Below are 16,299 nucleotides of genomic sequence, written 5' to 3' on the forward strand. Positions count from 1 at the left end.
ATTGTAATTTTTTGGGAAAAAAACTGTGGAAGAAGGAGGTTATTTCATATACAGGAAATAAACGAAGGAAGGGTTCAGTGAGCTTGGGTTTGAACTGTGATTGGATGTTGGCTAGTTGAGTCACCTGTTTGGGTTTTTCAGTACAAATGCCAATTCAGCTGAATAATATTAATCTGGTTGCTGCTCAGGATGGAGTCAAAAAAATAATTTTTTGATTTCTGAATTAACCTTCTTGCCTATATGTTGGTGTATTTTGTACACCAAAAAAAAAAAATAATAAAAAAAATAAAAAACTAATTTAAGTTCTTTATTAAAAGCATTTTAGTCTGAATTTTAGCTCCTTCACCATGGGTGTGGCCTTTGGGATGCATCAAATTGATTGTTAGAATCTGTTTGGTGTTAGAAATAGAAATAGTTATATAAGTGGAATGTGTACAAAATGCACTACATTCCACTTACATACCTAATATTTCTCTGTATGCAGTGTTGCAGAGACATCCCTTGCAAGAAAAGTGCACTGCAAGTCTTTGCATAACTGTTTTTGGATGAATAAAAATAAGCAACAGCAAGAATGTAAATAAATAACTGGTGAAAGGACTTGGTCTCAAGGTGAGATTCAGTACATTTAATTTCGATACTTGTCTTGGCAAGGGCAGATGCAGCCTAAACATTTAGTGGGTTGTGGGAGCAATAGCAAGGGCTGATTTGGTTTTCATGTTTAAGGAAGATAACAGCATAAGAAAATTGTTCTGTGTAGAGATAATGCAGCATATTTAAAAGCATGCTTAAGGAATAATTTTGACAGGAAGGAGGGAAATTATCCTGGAGTTTGAGGTAGCATTCTGCATTAAATATTTTGTCTAGAAAGACTGGTCTTTCTAGACAAAACCAGACAACACCATGCATTTTTCAGGATGCAAGGGCATCTGCACCAGGGCCTAATCACAGTTTTAAAAATTCTGTTTTATATATGAGGATATGTGGACCCTAGGCAAAATTTTTTTGAGGGCCCCTGTAAAAATGTTTATGAAATGCCCTACTTGAATAGAAAAAAAATTGGGCATAGGGGCCCTCAGAAAATTAGGATTACACAATCAATATAAAAATGTAAAGCAAATAAATCTGTATATATTCCTAAGGAAACATACAGATCTGAACATATCGGCGGCATGTGCATTTTGACTAGTGGCTACATTATAATTTGAAAGTATTTTTTATTTGCAAATTTTATAAGGATAATATTTTGTTCCTTATGAACAAATTTTGGCTGTGTCCATTGCCATTTACAGGCTCCCTCAAAGTATGGTACAGGCCCTAGGCACATGCCTAGTTTGCTTAGGTCTAAGATAGGCCCTGATCTCCACAACTGGTATGGGAGTTCTCACAGTCCTATTCATGCATATTCTGTTTACTGATGCAGCTTCTAAAGTAGAATAAGTGAAAAGAACTATGGGGTGGATAACCCACATTGTTTTCCATATCTTGATGAAATGAATCACAAAATGCAAATTTCTTTTCATTGTCAATGTTGATCTGCATTTGTTTCATCTACATTTTGTAAGGAAATGGTTTTTGAGCTTTGTCGAACAATGCTTAAACTGGATGTTGTTTAACACAGTTGTTGTGGCAATTGTTTTAAAGTTCCTTTGGCTACCAATAATCACTTACTGCACATGTGCAGTGTTTTCAGCCATCCTCACAAACTTCTTTTTTGTAAACAACATACTTATTGTCTGTCACAGAACCAGATTGTAATTTTGCAGTTGTTTATATTTCTGGAACAAAACTTCTGTAGCATATCCCATTGTGCTTATAGAAATTTTACATCAAGTTGCATCACAAACTGTTAAAACTCCCACATGTGTGTTAAAGATATGAAACTTACCAATGATAGCCCAGTATATCAAAACGTGTAAACATTTAAAACTATTGTCATTTCTTGATGATCTCTAGAATAGTAATGCCAAAAATAAAATAACCTTGCAATACATCTGTGGGGGGGAAAAAAAGACAATTCTAAGGTCTATTGATATGAAAAGATAATACTTGAAAATTTCTAATGAGAATTTTTCTGCTGAAAATTGCTGAACCTACTTGTACCACTTGTAATATTTACTGCTGAATAGTGGTGAAATGAGCCATGAGGAAACTGGAAATTTACCAGTGGACCTGTCTCCAAAGACCAGATTAATGGTATAGAGATTTAGTTGGTATTTGGGCCACATGTTTGCATGTGGTCTGCCACTAGATTTGACTGATAGACCATAAAACAAATTTGTTTTCATATAAATATCTTATGATACAGGATAAACTGTTTATGGTTAGCCTGCATGCCAGTATATTTTTCTTGTGTGTGTGTATGTGCACCACTGATCTTAAGGAAGCAAAACAATAGCATGAAGGTTTCTTTCCTTAAAGATATCCAGGAAAATTAATGGAGGCACTGGTTAAAGAAGCACTGCAGGATCATTTAGACAAGACTTCAGTTATAGCTCAGACACAGCATGGTTTTGTTAAGGGGAAGTCTTGCCTGACCAACTTGATTGGATACTATGATGCAGTCACAAAAGAACTGGATGCAGGGAATAACTTTGATATTATATACTTGGATCTTAGAAAGGCTTTTGATACTGTTGCACATGGAAGGCTGCTACACAAATTGGAGCAGTGTGACATTGGAGGCAAATTGCTGCTATGGATAAAGGGGTGGTTGAGGGGGAGAAGACAGAGAGTGGTAATCAATGGACACTGCTCATCGTGGACTGATGTTATTAGTGGAGTCCCTCAGGGCTCAGTGTTCGGTCCGTTATTGTTTTCTGTATTTATAAATGATATTGATGATGGTATATCGGGCTTAATGTCCAAGTTTGCAGACGATACAAAGGTTGGCAGGGTTGTCAAGGACACTACTGACACTATGCTGCTGCAACAGGATCTGGAAAGGTTGAGCAGATGGGCTGAGAGGTGGCAAATGAAGTTTAACATTGACAAATGTAAAGTACTACACATGGGAAACAGCAACCCCAGAGCAACGTATCAACTCTGTGGTACAACACTGACAGTGGTAGAGAATGAAAGGGACTTGGGGGTGGTTGTGCAGGCAGATATAAAGTTCTCTGAGCAGTGCAGACGGGCTGCAAGAGTAGCTCATGGAGTATTGTCAATGATATACAGGAATTTTTCCAGCAGGGATAAGGAGGTGATTATTCCATTGTATAAGGCGATGGTCAGGCCACACCTAGAGTACTGTATACAGGTCTGGAGGCCTCATTTCAAGAAGGATGTAGAGCTGCTGGAACGAGTACAGAGAAGGGCAACAAGATTAGTGAATGGAACAAAGGGGTGCTCTTACGAAGAAAGGCTTAAGTTTTGCAAATTACAGTGTCTGGAGACTAGGCACCAGCGAGGTGATCTGATAGAGATGTATAAAGCCTTGAATGGTTTAAGCATGCTCAATGCTGATGGGATTCTTCCTCTAGCTCAGAAAAATCACCTGACAGGGCATAAATTCAAATTGAGGAAAGACAGATGTAGGATAGACGTGCGGAAATTTGCCTTTAGCCAGCGGGTGGTTGGTTGGTGGAACAGACTTCCATCCCTTGTGGTGGAGGTTGATAGCCTAAATAAGTTTAAGGCTCAGCTGGACAGGTATTTTGAACGAACAGAGGGGTGAAGTGGAAGTGGTTTTTTTTTTTTTTTTTTTGGCTGATGCTGCATAAGCTTGCTTTCTTGCATCAAATGCCTCTACTAATGCTAATGCTAACTGCCACTTTCAGTTCTCCCCCTTCTTCCGCTCCTTTCAGCCCATTGTTTTGCCGCTCTAGTCTGAGATATGATTTTTGTTTTTAATTTTACTTACTTGAGAATACAGTACTACACTAAACTGATTGATTGATTGATTGATTGATACCATCATGCATGCAGATCTTGGTCTAACTTGGATTAGAATATGATGTTCCTTCAACTCTTTAAGAAGATAAAGAAAAAAAAGAATTATACAGCACTTTGGAGAATCAGACAAGATTAGTTGTATGCCACAACACCATGCTGACTATCAGTTATGTCTTTAGATGCATTGCATTGTAATCTGTAATTTGGTCTTCAGTCCTAACATTGCAGTTTAACAGCTTTGTAAAATGTTCAGGAACCCTATCACAGTTTTAAAAATTCTGTTTTATATATGAAACTTAATAATAGCTTGTAAAAACTCATGCAGAAATATTCACATCCTTGCCAAGCTTATTTCCTAATGGGCTGACTCCAGATATAAATATCATTTACCACTGCCAACTGAGAATATCTTAAAATTTGCTGCAATATCCTTTTAATTAAAAAGCTAAGCATGTCTTGTTTGCCACAATTGGATGCACCCACTAAGAACCACTGCCCGCTGATGCAAATTGGTCACAAGATGCAGATTTATCTGGATATGTAAAGATAACAGTTACTCTACAAGGTGTGCAATGAGACAGCCCTGATCTAAATGAGGATTTGTCATTTGTGAATAAAACCAAGAGATAGCAACCCTAGGAAGTGCAAGCCTGGAAATGTCATATATACTTAAAAAAAAAAAAAAAAAGGTTCACTAATTTACATGTTGGATCATTTAGATTCATTGTTTGGAATTTTAATATAGAATTATGTATAATTACATATAATGAATTATACATAATTATGAAGTATGTATTATTATGTAGAATTACAGTTTAGGCAATAGCCTCAGGTTACGTAGAAGTTAACTAATGTATGCTCTAGCACTAACTTTAGTTAGTGCTAGAGCATACATTAGTTAAACTCATGCAGCCAACTACTAAGTAGTTAAGAAATATCATCATTTAAGTATATCTCATTGTGAATACATTCATGATTTACCATGATATTGCACTACCTTGAATAAGTAACGCTTTGCCAACGGAGAAGACTTGCTACTTATTCTCGGTGGATATCACCACACAGACAACACCATTTCAGAGCTTGTTGGTCCTTCATCGGTAGGGTGGCCAAGTACCCTGATGCAATGATGACCCAGTTGCAAAGTATAGCTTTTGCAGCTGCACAATATGAGAGATGCCTGATGGTGTACAGCTAATTAAGATTACATTTAGGGCAATAACCTCAGGTTCTCTGAGGCATCTCTCATATTGTGAAGTTATACTTTGCAACTGGGTTGTCATCATTGCAAGATCAGGATATCTGCCCACCCACTGATGAGGATCCAACAAGCTCCGAAATGGTGCCATCTGGGTGGTGGTATCTGCCGAGAATAAGTAACAGTAGTCTTCTCCATTGGCAAAGCGTTACTTATTCGAGGTAGTGCAATATCATGGTAACTTGTGAAGATATTCACAATATGAGATATACTTAAATGATGTCATTTCTTAACTACTTAGTAGTTGGCTATGTATAGATATGATGCTCTAGCACTCACTTATATGTTAATTATGTATAATATATTTTAACCTAATTTTTCATAACTTAATGAAATTAAATTATTACTTAATTTTATTGCTTAATTAAACTGAATTTAATTAAGTAGTAAAGAAAAGCTTCACTGGCAGTAATTCTGTCAGCAAAGCCAATATGCTAATCATCAATTATCAGTTAATGTTTATTTTACATTCTTTTTTTAACTTCAGACTGATTAGGCAATAGGTTTTCATAACCATAGTTTATTGAATTTTTTACTGTAGTTAATTATTCTGAAAGGTTATTTCCTGTAAAACGATATTAGGAAAGTCTCATTATTCCTCATAAAAATTACATATGATAAATATACGTTTGTTAGTGAAATAACAGCCTTAAGCCTGAATTTGAATGGTGTGAAAATTATAGAAAATTGTACTTAATTTGATCAAGTTTGGCAATCCCGAAATATCAAATTTGGTAATCACATGTTCAGCCACAAACTTCCATACCTCCATAGTGTTCTACCTGGCCGTTCCACGATCACCAACCTCTTGGACACACTGTTCAGAATTGAAAGTACCTTAAGCAACAAAGAGCAACTGGATATTGTGTTCCTCGACATTAAGGCGGCCTTTGACAATCTGTCCACCCATGCATTATGTACCATACTGTGCAATTACTTCAAAATCTCTGGTAACATCCTAGTTCTCCTTAGGAAACCCCTTCAGTCCAGGACCCTATGGATCAGAAATCAAAACCATTATCACCACATTCTCTGCTCCAGAGGGCTCCCACAAGGGGGCGTTCTCTCTGCCGCCCTCTTCGCCGCATCTTTAGAACTGTTCCTATCAAACCGTACTAATTTTACCACCTACCCAGATGATATTAAGTTTTTCATCATCACAAAATGCCCCAAGTCTCCAGTCTATTACCGTGAGCTCCAACCGACAGCTACATGAACTGGAAAACTACCTTCATGTGATTGGACTATCCATTAATAAAGAGAAAACTGCACAACTCTCTATCACCAAGAAGAAAAATACCAACGATGTGAACATCATTATAGCCAACTCTCCAGTTAAAAAGTTACCCAACATAAAGATTTGGGTATCATCTGGGACAAAGACCTCACCTTCTTGCCTCATTTTAATGCCACTCGAACGAAAACATATTCGGCTTTATGGGCAGTAAAACGAGATCTCCAACTTCCATAATCCGGACCTTATCATCAAATACATTCTTCGTTGCATTTTCCCAATTCCATTATATGCCTCGACTATATGGTCCTCAGCACCCTCATCATACCAAGCCAGGTTCCTCTCCTTGGAATTCTGGATCTTGAAATGGCTAAATAGGGTTGCAGGGCTAACACCTACAATCTCAAAATCTGTTCTGGTCACCAATCTTAATACGCTTCCTTGGAGGTATCTCATCATCTCTAGGAACCTTCTTAACCTCTCTCAGCTTCTATCCGGAAAACTGAAGTCACCTGATATATGGGATATCATCGCCAGACCGTCCGACAGGAGAAGATGCCAGTCCAACACCTCCCCATACAGATCGAAGCTGCGTAGCATGTCCTCCCTGGACAACATGTTTCCACACAACTCCTTCCAGATATTTAATAGATTAGCGATAGACGTTGAGAAACTTTGCAAGGACAGAACATACAGAGCTTCCATTCTTGCAGACATGTATTCCTTAGTCATGCTCTAGGTGGACTCTCTGTGATGCCGCACTATCCACGCTCCGATGTATCCGTATGCACTTTTATTTGTTGTGACTTTATGTTTTTGTATTTGTTGTAACTTTATGTTTTTGTATCTTCACCAGTGGCTGTTTAAGGCCGTATATTGTATCTGGCTCTGTATACAATGTATTTGTCTGTATTTTATGTTTTATCTCTGTATGTAACTCATGTCCTCTAGCTGCATAGCTGTAAAGGGACATTTCTTCGGAAAATAAATTGATATTAATAATAATAATAATAAAACGTCAATGACTACATGAGGGTAGGAAAATGATAAGCAAGGTATAATTCCCCCAGGCTCAGACCTGCCATAAGTAAGAGGAAAGAGAAATTGGAGGGGAAAGGTGAGAGTTTACCTCAGGGCATATTGATTGGGAAAAAAAATATATTTTCAGTTTTTTTTGTAATTTGCCAAATGTATGCCCACCATGTACTTTTATGTTGTTACTCTTGACAAGAGTCGATTTACTTGCTCAATTTTCTTTATTAATCGGGGTGGGGAAAACTAGTACACCCTCTTGTCTCTCATTCAGACTTCAAAAATTTATTGAGATGAATATCTGTATGCTCCAATTGGAGCAGTGACAAAAAAGAACACCACCTCTAAAATTTCTAATTTTTTTACTGTAAGTTGCACTTTCCTTGGATAACATTTTTCCATGTGCAGGAATTCATAGAAAAATTTCCAGCAAACAGTGACAGGCTTATATTGTTTCTAGATGACTGCATCACTTAATTCATTAAGCAATCTTTGGAGATGTGAGCCCTCGTAAATGGTCACATGTGCATAGAGCTCCGTGCACCTGTGATCATTTTCGAAGTGATTTTTTTGGTTAGCAATCTACACATGATGCATATCAATCTACACTTCATGTGCATATTATAATTGAGGAAACGATCTTCCCACCTGTTCTTAATGAAACAAATTTCAAATAACTCAGCATACCATATTCTTTGGATGGTGTTGCCTTATTGAACCTTGGGCATTGAAATAATTTTGGATATTTTCCACATTACCCGTAAGTGGCCTTTCATGAGTTTATGCTAATTGCTGTCTCTTCCTCCAGAGCATAGACTAATCAGTCATTGGTCACAGATTTACAACATCTGGAATTGAAAATTGCTGTTGGGATATTGCATATACAAGTAAATACCAGCTACATTTACCAGGATTGATTTTTGCAGTGGGTAATAGGACTTTCCAAACACCCTGTATATTTCGTAAAAATCTGCATATAACACTTATGAATTCTCTGACAGGCAAGCAGTTCAGAGAATTCATATAACACTTATGAATTCTCTGAACTGCTTGCCTGTCATAGTTTCTTTGTCGACTGGGCTAGCCGGGTGGGTAAAGTGCCTGCCTGGCAACCCAAAGGTCGCGGGTTCTATTCCCGCCTCGGGCTTGGATCAAAGTACTGCAAAAACCTTGGGAGGTGCGTTATGGCCACAGAAGCCTATGCGCCAACAACTACCAAAAAAAAAAAAAAAAAAGTTTCTTCATTAAAAATAAAATGGGTATAAAAATATATATTATCAAGAGACTTACTACTGTAAAATTGATCCCCAAGAAAACGAACGCTGAGTACTGCCATCCCAATAAATATGGATCGTCAATGTGAAGCGGAAAACAGAGTCCATTGCTCGAGTAAAATCCATAATCGTGGGACCACTGAACCACTGGGAACAAAGCTAATATTAATCCAGCCAACCATACTACTAAAAGACTGTATCTTGCTGAGGTTATAGTCACGACACGAACATTCGTACGAATGCAACGATACCTTTCGAGGGTTATTAGACTTAAGATGAAGACTGATACTTCGCTCGAAACCATAGCTATAATTCCACACACTGTACATTGCCAACTAGACATCCATGCATGAGCGTACTTGTTGTACTTATCTCGGAAGACGACATCTTGTGCGCCAATAGCAAGTAAGTAGATTCCCATTAACAGATCTGCTACTACAATAAAAAACAAAAAATTTTTATTGTTCCATGATTAATAAATAGCAAAAGGTAACACATATCTATACTCAATGATCACTGAATTATGATTACCCATTCATAATGGACTATGCTGCATAGCATGTAGCATAAAAAGCTGGGGAAACTTCGCATGCTAGAGCAGTGATAATAAGCATCTGGTTGTGCAAGTTTTGGGATGTAATAAAGATTGGAATTTGAAAAGGACATGATTGTAGGAGCTCATGCGTTGAGTGCTTCTGTTCAAATTTCAAATTATTATATTAGAGCTACCCGTAATTTCTTACATATACCCGTTATATATTTTGTGTAAATTGCGTGTGTTCTCTGCTCGATTTGCCTGTTTTGTTGGACGAAAAAATCCAAATTTATGGAGAAAAATGAGTGCTTTTATATTGGAAATTGTGTCGGTTGCTCATGGCCCAATGTGATTAAAGTGTATAAAGAATAGTGTCGAATGGGTAAAACCACCTCCCGCTGACAGAAATGTAAAGGCTTATGCAAGGTGGATGTTCATAGTAAGCGAAGGTTGCAGTGCATTGTATGGGCTTAACAGTGTGACAGTGGACATTACAAATCAATATCCCAAATGACACACTGCACACTCAGACGTATGGGGATTCCACAGCAGATGATCCAAGAGACACCCTCTCCTCATTGCTGATCGTTGACGGCAAATTCTGTGTTGTAAACAACTCACTGTTTGAGGACTGGAAACGAGTATGCTGGTCGAAAGAGGCCAAATACCTGATTCAAAACGCCTTTCTGTGTGGCGCAAGCAACATGAGTCCATGGACCCATCGTTCATGGTGCCTACTATCCAGGCAAGTAGCAGTGATTACTTAATATGGGGAATATTTTTTTTAGGGAAAGAACTAGAACTCCAGGTGTGCACGAACCAACGTTTCACTGGTGAGGTCTAACAGCAGCTCTTAGGAGACTATATGCACCTTGCCTTGCCATGTTGCATTTTTTTCCTGGATAGAAATGAGATCTTCCAAGACGATAATATGTCGTATCATCGGGCCCATAATGTGCATAAGTGGTTAGAGGAACAAAATCAAGATGTCCACTATCTTGATTGACCTCCAACTTGCCTGACTTCAATCTAATTGAATACCTGTGGGATGTTTTGGAACGGGAAGTGAGGGACGTGGAAAGGCTTGCAGTCAGCACATGGTTGCAGCTCCCTATAGACCTCTTTAGGGAGCTGCAGCCATCTGCTGCAGCCTTGTCCTAGACGAATAAAGGCTATTTATTATTCATGAGAACAGTAGCCCACCTTGGTATTAGGTAGGTCGTCATAATTCAGTGATCAATCAGTGTATAAATTACTATGGCTATTCCGTTATTGTAAATAGTTAGTGCAGGTTTCAAATATTTTAATTTTTATAATATACAGAGGGGAACCAAATTAAACTTAATATATTCGATTATGCTTGGGGTAGCAACAGATTATCCAATTTGTTCACCTGGTGTGCATACATTTCGGACCATAGAGAAAGATTCCTCAAAATAAAAACAAGTCCATTTTTCCATTATTTGGTGCTTATTTGATATCTGACAATAATGAGACTCATATACAGAATAAAAGGAGCGATTATAACAGGGGAATTTAGTCGCTGCACATTGTTGGTTATATAGGACAGGAAAATTAGTACAGCTATGTCATATCCCTGTGTACCTTAAAAATTATCAGGAGTTGTTTAACTGTTTGCAATTTCACTTGAAATTTATGTAGAAACTTCATTATTTATGATCAATAACGATCACCTCAACGGCGATGAAAAAAAATCACTGAAGATGTACACTATATGGCCGAAAGCATTCAGACATTCCTTTACAAATATCGTATATTGTTCCAGAAGCCCTTCCCATGCACAGAGTATTGATTCAGAAATAACAGTATAAATCTCATGGATCAAATCTAAGCAGTATTTTAGAATTCAGTATGGTTCGTGAATTGAAGTTCAGGCTTTCAAAGATGAATGGTACTTGGGCACCACATTAGTTGCCTATCTGCACGCATAGGTTAGCATTAGCAGCGGTTAGCATTAGCACCTATTCATTCTCTCCAATTGTTTGTCTAGTTTTTCCTTAAATTTATTTACACTATCAACTTTCACAACAACAGATGGAAGTTTATTCCAGCAATCAACCACCCGGTTGATTGCTGGGACAGTTGGCTAAAGGCAAACTTCCGCACATCTATTCTGCAACCTGCAACCGTCCTTTCTCAATTTGAATTTGTGCCCCCTCATTTATGTGGTCTGAGCAAGAGGAAGCATTCCATCAGCATTGAGCTTTGCTCAGTCCGATCAAAGTCTTAAACACCTCAAACAGATCACCTCGCCGATGCCTAGTCTCCAGACGCTACGATTACAGAACTAAAGCCTTTCTTGGTAAGAGCAACTCTTTGCCCCGCTCTCCAATACTGGTGCCATTCTCTGTACTCGTTCTAGCAGCTCTACATCCTTCCTAAAATGAGACCCGCAGACCTGTATGTAGTACTCAAGATGTGGCTTTACAATGGAACAGCCACCTCCTTGTCCCTACTAGTATTGACTTGGCGCATTATAGCCTTAGACGTTCATGAGCCATAAAATCCTTAAACAACCAACCAACCAACCCTGCTAGCAAAATTCGTGTATATCAGTGATGACAAGACCCATGATCTGCTCTGGCAGCCAGTCTTCGTTGCTCTGAAAACTTCATATCTGACTGCACAATTATCCCCAGATCTTTTTCATTCTCCACTTCTGTGTGTTCCACACAGTTAGTACGTTACTCTGGGGTTACTGCTTTCCGTATGCAGTATTTCGATTTTTGTCAATGTTAAACTTCAATTGCCATTTCTCAGCTCATCTGCCTAACTTTTCTAGATGCTGTTGCAGTAGCATACTGTCATTAACTGCTCTACCAGCCTTTGTATCATCTGAAAACTTGGACATTAAGCCTAATATGCCTTCATCAATATCATTGATAAATACAGAAAACAACAATGGACCCAACACCGAACTGTGGAGGACTCCACTAATAACATTATTCTACGAAGAGACGTGTCCATTGATTACTATTCTCTGTCTTCACCACAGCAGCAACTTGCCGTTAATGCCGCACTGCTCCAGTTTGTACAGCAGTCTTTTATGTGCAACAGTATTGGCATCGTGGGTAGCACAGTTCATGGAATCGTCGTATTCCTAGCACGTGGTGGAAAAGATGGAGTTCGGATTCCGGTTCATGAGTTATTATTCAAATTATTATGATTTGTGACCCCCAAGCCTTGCCACACTGGTACAAAGTTCTCAAATTATATTTTAGAAAAATCTGTAATTAATTTAAAAGCTTGCATAATTTTTGACCTAAAAATTATTTATATTCTTTTGGAAATTTCGGTTCCCGGAATGTAATTTAACACGCCACATTAATTAAAGTATGTAGTAATAGCCATGCTGCCTCGTCTTTTCTATGATCATTGGTCAGAAAGACGAAACTGCCTTGATGCATAAACTGTTAATGTCATCACGTTAGGTAAATTTAACACACGTAAAAATTTTTATTGATCAAAATGTGATTAGGGCAGAAAGAAGTTCAAAATATATGGTTGAATAATACCTTTCGCTCATTCTTTATTTTAGTACAATCTGCTTAATTACTTTTCAAATGTTTTATTTATTTATTTGTCTTATTTATTTTATTATTATAAATAAAATATTTATAATAATTTTACAGTATATTATAATAATTTTACAGTATATTTTATTTATGTTTGTTTTTCATTTTTAATGCATGGCGAAGTTCTTATTGTCCCACATTTTAGGTTTTAAAACTCATTTTGTCCCAGTGTGTCGTCCGTTAGTATCTGGTTACCGTATTATAATTGGGAACATGTTTACTATATACTGTACACACTTAAAGAATAGAATTCATGGGATACCTGGTTCCTGGGCACCGCGAATTAAGTTTATTAACGGGACGGTGAATACAGAAACCTATACTGATATCTTGGAGGAGTGCCTGAAACCCGTTATTAGGGATCACCACACAGGCGTCCAAAACTGCATTTTTCAACAGGACTTAGCACCTTGCCACACAGCAAAATTGGTAGGTTTTATGCTATTTAGATTTAATGATAAGTTTGTCTTCTTGTCTCACAAGGCTTAAAACATACTCACACCAATGTTTTCCCTCGCTTTTTTCTCTTAAGGTGCAGTCTTACCTCAGAAATGCTGACAATACAGTGTTGGACTGGCCCAACAACAGTGCAGATTTGAACCCTATTGAAAATTGCTGGTACATAATGTCGTCTAAAATTGCTCAGAAGAAGCCAGCAAGTAAGATTCAGTTGTACGAGAGCAAGGGTATGGTATCACGAAATTGGGCAACCGTATATCCAGAAGTTGAACTCTACGCCAGATCGTTGCAAGGGTGAAATTGCAGCTTGAGGAGGAACAACAAAATATTGAAGACTTATTTTGATGATTTTCGGTACATAATACTATTACGTTAACTTGTCATTTCAGTTAGTACACGTAAATGCAATAAACTGTATGTTTGGTTGTTATGATTGTCATTTGCATGATTTCTCATATTTCCATTAATTACGCATTTTACCCTTTGGGAAGATATTTATGGCAATTAGGTATATCAGGTGGAGTCTTTTTATTGGATTTCATTCATAGAGATATATATATCCCATCTAACAAATGCATTTCGAACATTTCTCCGACCCACAATGCAGCGCAAAACACATTATTTGCAAGTGATGCAGTTTTTTTGTTCGCCACTGTATGTGCTTTAATGGTCTTGGACATGGAGTTTTCAATTTTCATGTGCTGGCGAATTGATTTGTAAACATACTTACCGGACAGATTTTTGATAAATAATGATAACACTTTGTCTTCTTTCCTGGACAACATACGCCAAGTGAGTACTATGGAGTTTCCTAGACAAGTCATCAATGCCACCACCCAGACGGACATGCGTAGAATGGGCCACACTAAAAGATGCTCTGTTGATGACAAGCCATCGGTTTTTGGAGAGCAGATTCTAACATAAGGAGCATAACTGCAATAATGGAACTTCTTGAAGTATCTGAAAAGAAGGAACCAGTTATTGAAATTGGTTAAATTTTGATGCGAAAGGTTTTGTACTTATTCTCAGAATGTATGTTCATATAAGATTAATTTGTATTTTAATGAGTATTCTTTAATTTTATTTCTAGCATTTACCGCTTAAAAGTACGGTATAAGAGCCTGAAATTTCTGCAGATGATAATTATGTTACATGGTTTAGTTGTGATTTGCTTATATCAACGCCCTTTACTGAGGGCGGGAGTAAACTACTTGCGATATTCTTGCAGTGGCCTATCAAACTGGAAATAAAGCTTGAAAAAGTTCAGTATTAATCATATCAAATTTTAAGGAGATAAAAAATAAAGCCTGTCCATATATAAAGTAAATAGAGTAATTAGAAGAAACAGGAAAGTCACACAGAAAAATGATTGAAAGAAATTTTCGGAAGTAAAAAACTCCAAAAAATCAGTGAGACGATATGTCTCATTATATGAAAGGAGTTCATCTTAAAATTTGATGTGATTGATGTTAAACTTTTTATATCTTTAATTTCAGGTTGGTTGGCGACTGCCGTTCAAGATATTCCACTGCCGTTCAAGTGATTAGCCACTTTATTTTATTAGAAAAATAAATAAATACCAAGATTATTTATTTATTAACTATTTTCAGATAACAGTGCTACTGTAGTTGCTTTGTCAAATATAGATGGCGCTTTATGACATTGAATAATTTAGGCGACTGTTAAAACTTATCATCCAAATATCAAATAGCGTTTCTGATTCAAATTTTGTCAGTTATGGAAGTTTTCAGAGCTGTGGTGAAAATTTAGAATCACGACAAACTTTTTAAAGGAGGCAGGGGTGGAAGCTACATGTGTTGAACAGTTAAATTTTCAAAACTTTTATTGCTATGATTGCTTTTAGGTAAGTAATATTGCTACGGTTATAACGTTATCAGGGCTAAGCGAAGCTGAAAAAAATACAGTATATATATACAGTAATACTAAATATCATATTCTTAAAAAATTAATATTAGACTTATTAGCCTAAAAAATGCATTATCGGAGTGAATGACAACTAGAGTGGACGCGGTTTGAATGAGTTAATTTTTTTTATTTTCGATTTGAAGTTCATTTTCCTTAGAGTACATTTACAAACAGGGCAAAATATAAATGTAGCTTCCCGGTGTGTATAAGTACAGTATTGTGATTAATATAAAGTAATGCCCTGCCAGTCCATCTAACAACTGCTACTGTGGTACAGTAGTTGTTCGATGTTTTGCATCTCAATTCACACACGAGTTATTAAGGGATGAAAATGCCAGAAGTTTATCAAACTGTAACAGGGTGCGTAATGATTTTGTAATAATTGAGAGAAAAGTGGAGGAGAAATTGTTGAAGTTAAACATAAGAAAGACACCTGGGGTATGGGACCTGTCCAATTATATTAAAGGATGCGGTAAAGGAACTAAGCAAACCCTTAGCCATAATTATGAGAGCATTCTTAGATTCAGGGGAAGTCCCCATGGACTGGAGATGTGCAAATGTATCAAAGGAGGTTCAAAGGGTGACACAAATAATTATAGACCTGTTAGTTTAACTTCTGTTCCAGGGAAAATGAGGGAGTCACTGGTTAAAGAGGTGATACAGGATCACCTAGACAAGACTGCAGTAATAGTTCAGACACAGCATGGGTTTGTTAAGGGAAAGTCTTGTCTGACCAATTGGATTGATACTACGATGTGGTCACAAAGGAACTGGATGCAAAAAATAATTTTGATATCATGTACTTGGATTTCAGGATAGCTTTTGACACTGTTGCACATGGCAGAGTACTGTACAAATTGGAGCAGTATGGTATTAAGGGTAAGTTGCTACAATGGATAAAAGGGTGGTTGAGTGCGAGAAGACAGAGAGTGGTAATCAATGGACGTTGCTATTCGTGGACTGATGTTACTTTTGGAGGCCCGCAGGGTTCAGTGTTGGGTCCTCTGTTGTTTTGTATATTTATCAATGATATTGATGAAGGTATATCAGGCTTAGTGTCGATACAAAGTTTGGCAAGATTGTTAATGACAGTA

General features: G+C 37.3%; 1 protein-coding gene across 1 annotated transcript in view; it reads right to left on the reverse strand.

Moving 5' to 3' along the window:
* Nucleotides 1–16,299, reverse strand: part of LOC150079695 (relaxin receptor 2-like) — a 105,535-nt gene that overhangs the window by 18,108 nt on the left and 71,128 nt on the right. Inside the window, exons 15-16 of the mRNA XM_090383168.1 lie at nt 14,010–14,239; nt 8,706–9,124 (exon numbers count right to left, since the gene is read on the reverse strand). Coding sequence (XP_090239294.1) covers nt 8,706–9,124; nt 14,010–14,239 — 649 coding nt within the window. The remainder of the gene's footprint in view (nt 1–8,705; nt 9,125–14,009; nt 14,240–16,299) is intronic.

Source organism: Mastigoproctus giganteus, chromosome 10 (assembly GCF_048544385.1).
Source record: "Mastigoproctus giganteus isolate SK-2022 chromosome 10, ASM4854438v1, whole genome shotgun sequence".
In the NCBI taxonomy this organism is placed as follows: Eukaryota; Metazoa; Arthropoda; class Arachnida; order Uropygi; family Thelyphonidae; genus Mastigoproctus; species Mastigoproctus giganteus.